This window comes from Peromyscus maniculatus, chromosome 20 (genome assembly GCF_049852395.1).
Source record: "Peromyscus maniculatus bairdii isolate BWxNUB_F1_BW_parent chromosome 20, HU_Pman_BW_mat_3.1, whole genome shotgun sequence".
Taxonomy (NCBI): domain Eukaryota; kingdom Metazoa; phylum Chordata; class Mammalia; order Rodentia; family Cricetidae; genus Peromyscus; species Peromyscus maniculatus.
Genome location: NC_134871.1, coordinates 55,596,069 through 55,608,518, shown reverse-complemented (window position 1 = coordinate 55,608,518; position 12,450 = coordinate 55,596,069). Strand labels below are relative to the sequence as shown.

At 50.2% G+C, this 12,450-nt stretch overlaps 1 protein-coding gene across 2 annotated transcripts in view; it reads left to right on the top strand.

Annotated features, from left to right (window-relative positions):
• Cerk (ceramide kinase) overlaps window positions 1–12,450 on the top strand; it is a 48,667-nt gene that overhangs the window by 17,378 nt on the left and 18,839 nt on the right. For both annotated transcript variants that reach the window (XM_076556519.1, XM_006986077.4), the window contains exons 2-4: window positions 4,016–4,129; window positions 5,533–5,655; window positions 11,693–11,818. In XM_076556519.1, coding sequence (XP_076412634.1) covers window positions 4,016–4,129; window positions 5,533–5,655; window positions 11,693–11,818 — 363 coding nt within the window. The remainder of the gene's footprint in view (window positions 1–4,015; window positions 4,130–5,532; window positions 5,656–11,692; window positions 11,819–12,450) is intronic.

Here is a 12,450-nt window from a genome sequence, read left to right as displayed (position 1 = left end):
TGGGCACATCCCAGCTGCTGCTGCCTAGACAGTACGGGATACCATCCTTGGACCCAGATGAGCTATGCCTAGCCCTGGCTTTCTCCTTCCTTCCCCTTCCCAGATCCCCGCAGGGCGGCCTGTTGCCAGCGTCACGGTCACACAGGCCCGAGGTTGCCTCGTCTGGGAAAATGGCACTTCTCATTTCAGGCCTCTGTGGACCTCCTAACCTTGCTGGCAGCGTATGAGGACACCTACCAGAGAAATATTAGCACTGTCTAGGAACAGAAAGGGCCCAGAGTTCCCACTTCTCACTTATTTGCCAATGTTCCCCACCCTTTCTCAGTTGCTGTGGCTAATGTCATCAAGTGTCCACAGGGCCATCCTGGTGTGTGGACACCTCTCTATACGATCTAGAGACTGCACAGCAGAGCTCATGTTGGAGGGGCAGTCTGCCCTGAGAGGACCAGCTACTGTCTCCTCCAATGCTCTCTCTTCACCTAATTGTCCCCATTGACTTTTATGACTGACAGTATCAGTTTCCTGTAACATGAGATTGGGTGCAGAGGTGGCCTTGTCTGCTACACAGAGATGCGGGCCTGCAGGAGGCAGAGCCCCAGGGCTAGACCAGTTTTCTGATTAGAAAGTCACCTGCCATTGAACTGTCCTTTTGAGATTGACAGTGCCTTACCCCTTACCTTCCTTCGGCTCTGCCCAGTCCCTAGCAGGGTGATGCTACTGTCTCATAGGCCCTACGTGACATCCCTGTCTCTGAGTCCCTCTGTCCTTGCATACACACACACACACACACACACACACACACACACACACACACAGGCTCCTTGTCCCTGCTACCTTCCCCCACCTCCACCCCCGCAGCTCTCTCAGAACCTCCTGACCCACCCCCCTGACCACAAGACCTCTCCTGCCCCTCCCTGCAGAGCTGGAGTCCCTCCTGACAACTCATGTGACTTACCCTAGTTCTTTATTTTTTGCCTCCCCGGGCACCCTTGGGTTATGCTCGTGGGTATCTGAGCAATGCTGTTTTTAGAGCTTTGTTCCTACCAAGGGACAGTGCCAGTATCACATGAGCTGTGGTGTGGCTTGTGTGCCGCAGCAGCTCTGGAATGCTCGTGGGCTGCGTGGCTTTGTGGTGTCCCTGGTGCAGCATGGCCTCTGGGGTCTGGCCAGCAGAGCATGTGACACATTAGGACACTGTTCTCTTCTTCCTTGGGTTCTCCGAGTCTCCCTCTGGGTCCTCTGAGTGTGTTAAGATGAAACATGATTCGTGGACACTTTTTGTTATTGTTTTGTTTTGTATTTTTGAGACAGGGTTCCTAGGTGTCCTAGAACTCGCTCTGTAGACCAGGCTAGCCTCAGATTCAGAGATCCACCCACCTCCGTCTCTGGAGTGTTGAAATTAAAGTCATGTGCCACCATCGCCTGGCTCATGGGCGCTCTTTTAAGTGAGTTGTCCCATGGGTCACTGGTGCCTTTTATTTTGTGATGTAATTCATGACCGTCACCTGCCTCTCAGTCCTCTGAATATTGGAAGTGTGTCTTTACTCCACTGTCGTGTTTAGCAGTTGTGACATCTGTCACCTGTTCCTTATGAACGGTCACCACGGTGAGGTGGAGATGCTTGAAGATGGAGACGTTAGAAGCCTGCTCTCAGGGATCCCTAGATTCAAAGCACAGGTTGTTTATCAAATGGCCACTGCCTCACCACTGTTCTGTCCCTACTACGGGGCACCTGGCGGGTGAGCCTGGCAGGTGAGCCGTACCCCCTGGTGTGGCAGGAGGTGGACAGTCAGAGACCAGGTGAGTCCAGGAGATTGAGTGCAAGGTTACAAATAGTGCAAGATCTGGAGGGGGCTCCGTGGGGCCAGGCCAACACCTCTAGAAATGGGGAAGGCAGGTAAACTGTGGAAGAATGGAAGGGCCATGTAGGAGAACTGACTGCTGGTGCCAAAGCTACTTGCTGTGTAGGTGTCCAGCTATCTGCCACAAGGGCTGTCCTGAACAATACTCACCTGTGCAGGTGTGGAGAGGAGCTGTGTGTGTGTGTGTGTGTGTGTGTGTGTGTGTGTGTGTGTGTGTGTGTGTGTGTGTGGTGGGGGCGGGGAGTCAGGGAGGGGAGAATGAGAAGCAGGTAAAACTGAATTTTGGAGACATGATGGTGAAAAACTGGGAATCCCAGGAGGCAGCTGCCTGTGGAGAGCTGAGACCCAGGGTGGTACAACAGGCTCCACAGGGCTTGATTGTGCCCAGCTCAGCCCCTCCCCAGTGTGTGTGCCTCTGGGGATCCCAGGGACAGGACTACAATCCTTTCACAGCTCAGGTTGCACCTCCCCAGGTTCCGATGACCCAATTTCCATGGCAACAGCTTGGAGACTAACACAAAAAGATCAAGAGGCTACACAACATTCTTTGCTAATTTAGCTGTGGAAGAGTTGGGGGATTTTAGCTAGACTGCAGGGTTCAGAGCCAACCTCGGGAGCCAGCAGGCAATGATCATCCATACAAAAATACACCATGATTCATAAAGAAGCATTCTGGAGTCCAGCCTGTGTTCAAAGAGGGCGTTACTGTCTATAATCTTCTCTGCCTTTCCTGACCACACCACTTGAGCCCACAGCTTCTGTCAGAACCTGTTATTTCCCACGGCTGCGTGCCCAGCCAAAAGAACTTCCTTTTGATCCGAGCCAAATAATTGCGGCATGCTTCAGGCAGAGTTTGGGTCCCTCTGCCTCTCTCTGGGCTGCCGGGTTAGAGAGATTGTTTGGTACCGGGCATGCTGGAACACACCTGTAATCCCAGCACTCGGGAGGCTGAGGCCGGAGGGTTTGAGAGTCCATGGCTAACCTGGGATACATAGTGAGACCTTACTTATCTCAAAACAGCAGACTCAAACCTGAAGGTTGTTGGGGGCTGACATCCTCTTGATCAGTGCTTCTCAGCCTTCCTAACTCTGCTACCGTTTAATACAGTTCCTCATGTTGTGGTGACATCCCCTCAACCATATTTCGTTGTTACCTCCTAACTGTAATTTTGCTACTCTTATGAATCATAATGTAAATATCCAATATGCAGGATATCTGATATGTGACCCCCAAAGGGGTCATAGACCCACACACAGGTTGAGAACCACTGCTCTGTCTGGGCCCATCCAAGGCATCCTGTCTTCCTGCTTCCAGTCAGACCCGAGCCTCTCTGGGACCCTTTTCCTCGGGGTTGACCCTGACTCTCACATACTTGGTGGCCCTGTGTTGTATGTGTCCCATCCCACTTGGGTTTCTTTTTGTTTGTTTGTTTGTTTTTGTTTTTTGAGACAGGGTTTCTCTGTGTAGCTTTGCGCCTTTTCCTGGAACTCACTTGGTAGTCCAGGCTGGCCTTGAGCTCACAGAGATCCGCCTGCCTCTGCCTCCCGAGTGCTGGGATTAAAGGCGTGCGCCACCACCGCCCAACCACCACTTGGGTTTCTAAGCCAGTTTCTACCCATCAGGGCAGAGAACATGTCCAGAGCACATGTCACACACAGTACAATGATTGACTCAGAGAGATCAGCGCTTAAATGGCTGAGGAGACCCCTCAGCACTTGTGAGTTAAATGGCTGAGGAGACCCTGTGAAAAGTCACAGCCTGTACCTAATCCTCTGACGACACCAAACTGCCTCTTGTTACTTAGCTCAGAGTGACACATCTAACCTGCCTTCTTTTCTTTTATTTTTTTTTTAAATAATTACATTTTATTTATGGGAGGGGACTCATGCCATGGTGTGCATGTGGTTGTCAGAGGACAACTTGTAGACATTGGTTTCTCCTTCCACCCATGCAGATCCCAGGGATTCAACTCAGGTCCCTCAAGCTTGGAGGCAGGCACTTTGCCCCGCCTAGCTATCTCGCCAGCCCTAACCTTCCTTTCTTTTGGGGGTGCCTAAGGAGAGTAGGAATGAGTATGCACAGCTTTTGGAGTTGCCGGTGTCTGTCTGTGTCGCTCTGATGGGTCCTCGGCTCTAAGTGTGGTGTCTTTGCAGATGCCTGCTGCGTGCCAGTGTCCGAGATCATCGCTGTTGAGGAAACAGATGTTCATGAGAAACAATCCTCTAGTGGCCGATGGCAGAAAATGGAAAACCCGTTCGCATTCACAGGTGAGAGAGCCTGGGTGCTTGCCAGGCCCCCCTTTAGCTCCGTGTAGACTACAAAGAAGGGTACAGATCAGGTCAATGATTGGCTTATCTTCATAGACTCTTTTTCTTTTTTTTTTTAAAAAAGATTTATTTATTATGTATAGTGTTCTGCCTGCATGTATGCCTGCAGGCCAGAAGGGGGCGCCAGCTCTCATTACAGATGGTTGTGAGCCACCATGTGATTGCTGGGAACTGAACTCAGGACCTCTAGAAGAGTAGCCAGTGCTCTTAACTGCTGAGCCATCTTTCCAGCCCCATAGACTCTGATAGCAATTTTTTTTCTTCTGTGAAGTGAGGTCTCTGGTCTCAGGGTAATTGTTAGGGGAAAGTATCATACCATTTAGCACATAGCTGATGTTCCTTTTTTTTTTTTTTTTTTAAGCAAAGAGCCTTTATTTTCTCCCCCCCCCTCACCCCTCCCAGAGCTGAGGGCCGAACCCAAGGCCTTGTGCTTGCTAGACAAGCGCTCTACCACTGAGCTAAATCCCCAACTCCCGATAAAGATTTATTTACTTGTTTATTTATTTATTATGTATACAGTATTCTGCCTGCATGTGTCCCTGCAGGCCAGAAGAGGGCACCAAATCTCATTACAAGTGGTTGTGAGCCACCATGTGGTTGCTGGGAATTGAACTCAGGACCTCTAGAAGAGCAGTCGGTGCTCTTAACCACTGAGCCATCTCTCCAGCCCCCTGATAGCAATTATTTAGCATCAACTTTCTGGGCTGGGAAGAAGGCTCAGCGTGTAAAGTGATTGCCATGGGTTGCTAAAATTCTCCCTCCTCCCAAGGTCCCAAGGACACAAACACAGGCAGTTTAGCACCAAAGGTCGCTCTGGGGGAACCAATGACTTTATTGGGCATCCTTACAGAACGTAGGTGAGGGGTTACTTACAGGGGTGTGGGTGCCTCTCGCCCTGTGGGCTGTGCCAGGACAGCCTCATCCGACAGGGGCGAGGACTTCCCTATAGCCACAGAGACTGAGCCCCAGCTTTAGGTTTCCTCGCTTTTATATAGCCTAGCCCCACCCCCTGGCCTCAGGCCACACTGCCAGGTGCTAGCGGGCCGCTGGCTACCCAGGTGAGAAGCTCTTGCCCTATCTGGGCCTCTCCGAAGTGGGTGTAAACGCCCTACCCCGCCCAGCTGGGATGATCTTTTGCAAGGGGGCACAGCTGAACTCCCCGAGACGGTTGCTCGGTGCCCCCCTGCACTCCAGCAGTGAGAGGGCAGGCTGAGACACCCGTGGAGCTCCAGCTAGCAAAGCCCGAGGAGCTCCAGCTAGCAAAGCCCGCGAGGTCTCGCTTCCCAGAGCTGCCGGCCGCCCCTGCTGACCCTGCTAACCCGCCCGTGTTGGTTTCCGTGCAGTCCACTGTGTGAAGCGAGCGCGCCACCACCGCTGGAAGTGGGCACAGGTGACCTTCTGGAGTGCCGACGAGCAGCTGTGTCACCTGTGGCTGCAGACCCTCCGTGAGCTGCTGGAGAGCCTGAGTACGTGCGCGAGCGTTCGGATTTGTTGCCAGGCAGCACCGCTGTGGTGGCAAACGCAGGACTCAGTGACCTGACCCAGGTGGACGTGATGGATCCCTTTGATTTGTTTTTCTGTTTGCTACGTAGAGGGCCGCAGCGGCGTCGCAGGAGTGTGTAGACTCCGCAGCCGGAGTCCCGGCCCAGCCCCTGCTTACCAGCAGTGAGACTGAGGCACATCCCTTAGGCCCCCAAAGCCTCAGTTTCTTTCTCTGTCAGTGGAGTGGATACAAATACATTCCAGGTACAAATGAGGACTGGCCAGGATGTGGGGGGGGCCTCCTCCTGTCTTCCCGGAGTGTGGCCTCTGAAATGCAGCAGAGCCCAGCGCCGGGTTAGTGTGTGCTAAGGGACTATTTCTCTGTCACCTGTTCTTTTTGCACCTGTGACACCGGGTTATGTTATAACCTTATGCACAAAGGCCACAATTATGCTATAGACGTCGACTATAGATACAACATTGCACAGGTTAGCTTTTTACCTTTTGGGGGTTAAGTTGGCATATGCATTTTAAAAAGTAAATTGTAGGGCCAGTGAGATGGCTCCGTGAATAAAGGCACTTAACACCAGCACACGGGACCTGAGTTCCACCCCCAGGATCCATGTGGTGGGAAGGAGAGAACCACATCCTTCAAGCCGTGCTCTGACCTCCACGCACTCCACGTGTGCACTTGAGTGTATGAACTCGTGAGCACGTGCACACACACACACACACACACCAAATAAAGGAGTAAAAAGTGAAGCAAAAGCAAGTGAAAACTGAATTGTAAAAGGCCAGCACGCGGCACATGCCTGTGGTTCCAGCCCTTGGGAGGGAGGCAGGGGGATTTCTAGTCCCACACTGGCCTGGACTGCCCAGTGAGACTATCTCACAGCACTGAAAAAAAAAAAAGAAAGAGAAAAGGGGGCGGCCACCCGCCACCCGCCACCCGCCACCAGGCCGGAGAACTTCACTTCCGCCTCCAGAACCTGTCTGCCAGAAAGAGACTATTCCTTGAAGTTGGCTCTTCTCACTTCCACACATACATAATATAATAAAAGGGGGGAGGGAGGGGAGGAGGGAGGAGAGGGGAGGAGGGGAGAGAGGAGAGAGAGGGCTGGGTTATAAGGTCTTTGAAACTGCTCAACTCCCAGGCCTATTCATGAAACACATCTCTGGATAGAACTGTTTTTTTGTTTTGTTTTGTTTTGTTTTGTTTTTTTCTGAATTCTATTTTCCCCTGGTACTGGAGTTCCCCACCCACTGCCCTTTTTAAGATCACCCCGAGTTTCTAGATCTTCTGTTACCAGCTCTGTCCCTTGGCTACTACTCTCTGTGCTGCCTCAGTTTCTCCTGCTTTCTCCCCTGGTCTCCTGACTCTTCCTCCTCCCTCCCCACCCCCACCCCCCTCCCTGCTTGCCTCGCCTCCCACCAAATCATGTTTCTACCAGGCTGGGTCATTAGTCAGGCTTGATCCTACAGGCTCGGACTGCCCTGGAATCCTGGAGATTTTATTATTTCTCTGTCGCTCACAGGAAACTCCCACAGCCATCAGACGGCACACGAGCATCTACGATCAGCTGCTCTAGTTTTAGCTTCGAGTTGTTATTTCTGCATGTGTGTGCCTGTCTGTCTGTCTGTCTCTGTGTCTGTATGTGTGTGCACAGGTCGTTATGGAGACCAGAAGACAACCCCAGGCGTCATTCCTCAGGCATCTTCCAACTTTTCTGTTGGACAGTGTCTCTCGCTGGCCTGACCTTCACCAAATAGGTCGGCCGCTTGTCTCCACCTCCTCAGCTCTGCGGGTGTGTGTGTGTGTGTGTGTGTGTGTGTGTGTGTGTGTGTGTGTGTGTGTATGTGTGTGTGTGTGTGTACCAGCACCTGGCTTTTGAAAAACTATGAACATGGACTGAAATGATCTTGTTGCTTGCTTCGAAAGCTCTTTACCAAATGTACTATCTCCCCAGATGTTTAATGTATTTTTAACATTCTTTTTACACTTTGTGTGTGTGTCTGTGTGTCTCTGTGTGTGTGTCTGTGTGTGTCTCTGTGTGTGTGTGTGTTTTGACTGCTTGTATGTGTGTAGACCGTGTGCATGCCTGGTGCTCAAAGAGGTCAGAAGAAAGTGTTGGACTCCCCCTGGATTGGAATTATGGGTGGTCGTGAGCCACCATGTTAGTCCTGGGGGTCGAACCCGGGTCCTCTGCATGAGCAGCAAGTGCTCTAAACTACTGGGCCATCTCTCCAACCCTAGCCCTTTAATGTATCTTTTTTAAATGTTTTATTTATTTTTCTTTTTTTTTTTTTTTTTGAGACAGGGTTTCTCTGTGTCATTTTGGTGCCTGTCCTGGATCTCATTCTGTAGACCAGGCTGGCCTGGAACTCATAGAGATCCACCTGGCTCTGCCTCCCAAGTGCTGGGATTAAAGGCATGCGCCACCACTGCCCAACTAAAAATGTTTCATTTTTATTTTATGTATGAGTGCTTTGATTCCATTTATGTGTGTACAACATTTGTGCACAGTGTCCACGGTGGCCAGAAGAGGGTGCTGGATCCCCTGGCACTGAGCTACGTGGGTGCTCTGCCTAGGCAGTACATTGGATCAAGCCAAACTGAAAAATTATAAGAACAAGTTTATTTGAGCAAAGCAACTCCCAGGCAGGTTCTCCAGTCCCAGAGATCCAGGCCGGAGAAGCAAATTAAAGCAGGGGAGACTTTATAGGTTGTAGGTGAGGGGTGATGACGTATCCTCCACAAGCTGGGTTTGTGCCCAAGTATGGTCAAGAGCCGAGCACTTTAGGCCGGGACTTGAGTGGCTGGCGTCTTCAGGGGAGGAAGCTGCAGTAGCCACCAAGAATGTGGAACTGGGCTTTTTGGTGTCTTTCCTTTGTTTGGGGACTCTCTGAGTGGGTGGGGTTTGGAGAGAGAGAGAGAGAGACAGGAATGGGGCTTTCCAGATTATGCAGGAGTGAGCTGGAGGATCCAGCTGAACACAGACACTTAATAAAAGTTCATGATTCTCCTTATCACACCTACTTACTAGTTCTAAGGCTTGCATGGACCACCTTCTTTTTCTTCCTTTCCACACATGCAGTGTGACCGCAACATTGGTGACTCAGTCCTGACTTTGGGGATACACCACAAGGAACGAAAGGGCTCCATTAGCTTCATCACATAGAGGGAATTCTCCTCTAAGGATCCCGATTTGACAAATCGGTTTTGTTTGTTTGGTCACGGGTGTTGGATTTAAGGACTCTTAGTAAAACGCCCTCAGGTCTGGTTGTTGACACTCTCCCACTCCAGCAGCCATCTCGCCTGTGACCTTCAAATCCTCTCTACATCACTGCCTCTGACTTCCTGATGCCTCATTTAGGAGTTCTCACCTAGGCTCAGAGAGAAGTAGGCTTGTGACTTCCTTTCTGAGACATCCCTGTCTGGCTTTGCCTCGAAGGTCACAGTGACTTCTTTTGAATCACTCAGAAATGCTTCTTTTCCTGTCCTTTGGAAAAGGTCACACATGATGGAGACTGGGTTTCTTAAGTAGTTTGAGGGACTTCAGTGAAGAAACTGTTTAGGCCTGGGAATTCTTAGTAGTAAGGCATTTATTTATTTGTGTGTGTGCACATGTGTGTGGAGGCCAGAGGCTGACTTCAGACTAGGGTTCTCTCTCTGTCACTCGCTATTTTTGGAGACAAGGTCTCTGGCTGAACCTGGAGCTCGATGATTTGACTAGACTGGCTGGCCAGCCAATCCCAGCAATCCTCCTGTCTCTGCGATCTTCCCAACTCTGGGACTTCACCTGGCTTTTTTGCTTTGTTTTGTCTTCTGTGTTTTGAGACAGGGTCTCTCTTTAGATAGTAGACCAGGCCAGCCTTGAACTCAGATCTGCCTGCCTCTGCCTCTCACGTGCTTGGATTAAAGGTGTGTGTCCCTATGCCTGGCACTTCACCAGCTTTTCTGTGAGTGCAGAGGATTGGAACTCAGGTCCCTCATATGTGCCCAGCGAACACTTACTTTACCAAGCTATCTCCTTGGCCCTGTACCTGGCTTTTCTGAGACAACTTGAAATGATAAAATATGAAACAAACCTATTCTAAGTTTCTTCATTTGGGATTTGTTTTTACCTGTTTATTTTGAGAGTGGGTCTGATGTACCCTAGGCTGGCCCTAAATTTTCTATGTAGCCAAGTCCGGCCTTGAACTTCCGATCTTTCTACCATTAACTCCCAAGTATTGGAATTACAGGTGTTGCACCACCATGCCTGGCAGATTTTGGAAACTGCATGCCGCCCCCCCCCCCCCCGAAATTCCCTCCAGGTTTGGTTTACCTGCCTGCCTTTCTTTCTTCCCTCTCTTTCCTTTCTTTCTCTCCCAATCTCTTACCTTTTTCGTGTAGAAGCGGAACCTAAGGCCCCCTTCAGGCTCCACAAGCACTCTGTCACGAGCTCCATTCCCAACACGCTGTATTTCCATTTTCTCTAGTTAGAAGAGCATCCTCCCTCCCAATTGGCTTTGTCTTTTTTCACCACTAGAGTCTAGTGTAAATGGAGTCACGGGGGTGAGCTATCTTGTATACATCCTGGACCCCAGCCTGGTGCTTTTCACATCTGTCTACTTGGTGGTGCCCTACCTATGGGCATGTACCCCACAGTTAGTCGTTAACCACTCACCCACTCTCTGGGTATGTGCCCCACAGCTAGAGGTTAGTCACCCACCCATCCCATGGGTATGTGATCCATAGTCAGCTGTTAGCATTTACTCACCCCTATGGGTATGGGGCAGCCCCTCGCTGGCTAATCTAAATAGTGCAGTGATGAACACCATGTCCTAGTTTGGACATAGACTTTCATCTTGGGGTTCCTTGGGCATCTTCCTTCATGTTACTGTGATTTGTTAGATGTAAGTGGCAGAATGTACTTGAATCAACCAAAATAGATGTATGAGTGTTTCATAGGGAAATAGGGGTGCCTCAGGAAACCCAGGCTTTTTCTGGGCCACCAACCAGCTCTCAAATCACGACATGGAGACTTATTAGTTATGAATGCTCGGCCTTATCCTATGCTTGTCCCACCAGCTCTTATAACTTAATCTGTTTCTCTTCATCTACACTTTGCTTCAGGGCCTTTTACCTGTCTTTCATTCTGTATGTCCTACTTTACTGCTTCCATGTCTGTCTATCTGGCCCCTGGCTCGCTCTCTCTCTCCCTCTCCCTCTCCCTCTCCCTCTCCCTCTCCCTCTCCCTCTCCCTCTCCCTCTCCCTCTCCCTCTCCCTCTCTCTCTCTCTCTCTCCCTCTCTCTCTCTCTCTCTCTCTCTCTCTCTCCCTCCCTCCCTCCCTCCCTCCCTCTCCTAAATTCCTCCCACTACTTATCCTCTCTACCCGACAGCCCTGCCTATCCCTCCTCTGCCCAGCTATTGACCCTTCAGCTTCTTATTAGACAAATCAGGTGCCTTAGGCAGGCAATGTAACACATCTTTACATAGTTAAACAAATGCAGCATAAACAAATGCAACAGATCTTTACATAGTTAAAGTAATATTCCACAACATAAACAAATGTAACACACCTTCACATAGTTAAAAGAATATTCCACAACACCCAGGCACTGGCTGGGCCTGAGGGAAGGGCTGGGGCCAGGCCTAGGATGCTGTGGGAGCCTCTCTTCCCATTGTCTGCCCAGTTGACTCGTCTGTCTCTCTGTGTGTCTGTCTGCCTCTCCTCCTGCCTCTCTCTGTATTTCCGTCTCATTCTTATTCCCAAAAGCCTCGTCCGTCCTTCCCATGGGCAGACAGAGCTACAGCCATCCTTGCTCATGCCTCATGAGGTTTGGCCAGGCCAGGACCTTCCTGATGCCCCACACGTGTGCAAAGCCCCACCCTCATCTCAACGGCCGGTCACTTTTCTCCCTTGATGACCAAGAATTCTTTGTCAAAACCCATCAGCTCTTCACCAGCAGCAGGCTGATGGAGTTTGAATTCATTGCACTCATTGTGACTGACCTCTGTGGATGTTGTTGTGCAGCTTCAAGACCAAAGCGCCTGCTGGTATTTATCAACCCTTTCGGAGGAAAAGGTCAGGGCAAGCACATCTATGAAAAAAAAGTGGCACCTCTATTCACCTTGGCTTCCATCACCACCGAAATCATCAGTAAGTGTATTGGGCATGGGGTGGGAGGGGTGTGTGTGCAGAGGCCACCTTGAGAGAGACTCACATGCCACCACTGGAGGGGACTTTAGCTTAGATGATCATTTCAAAACTCAGCTGAAGTTTTACTCTCAGCTGGAAGAATGCAAAAGAAATAATGTACTTAATGTACTTTGCCTATAAAGTACAGGAACAACGAGATTAAAGAATAGAGTTTGAGGGCAGGAGGTCCTTGCAGGAAAAGATACGAGCAATGAATGTCTGAGAATGTCACACATGGGTCATTTTACAAAACATGCCTTAACCCCATGTCATAGCACTCTGTCATGAGTGCAATGCTGGTTTCAGAGGGGAGACAGACATGGTCCACTGCTCCTGATGCCCTTCAGGGGCTTGCTACAATCCTGTTAGCAAGACACTTAGTGCAGCTGGCCCTGGCTGTAATTCCAGCACTCAGGAGGCTGAAGCAGGAGGACTAGGAGTTGGAGGCCAGCCTGGTCTCATAGTAAGACTCTGCATCCAAAAAAAAAAAAAAAAAAGCTAATTATAGCAATATAAGTCAAAAGTTTAAAAAAAAAAATGAAGAGGTTATCCCAATATCCCATGCTTCCCAAATATGAGCACAGTCAGAAACA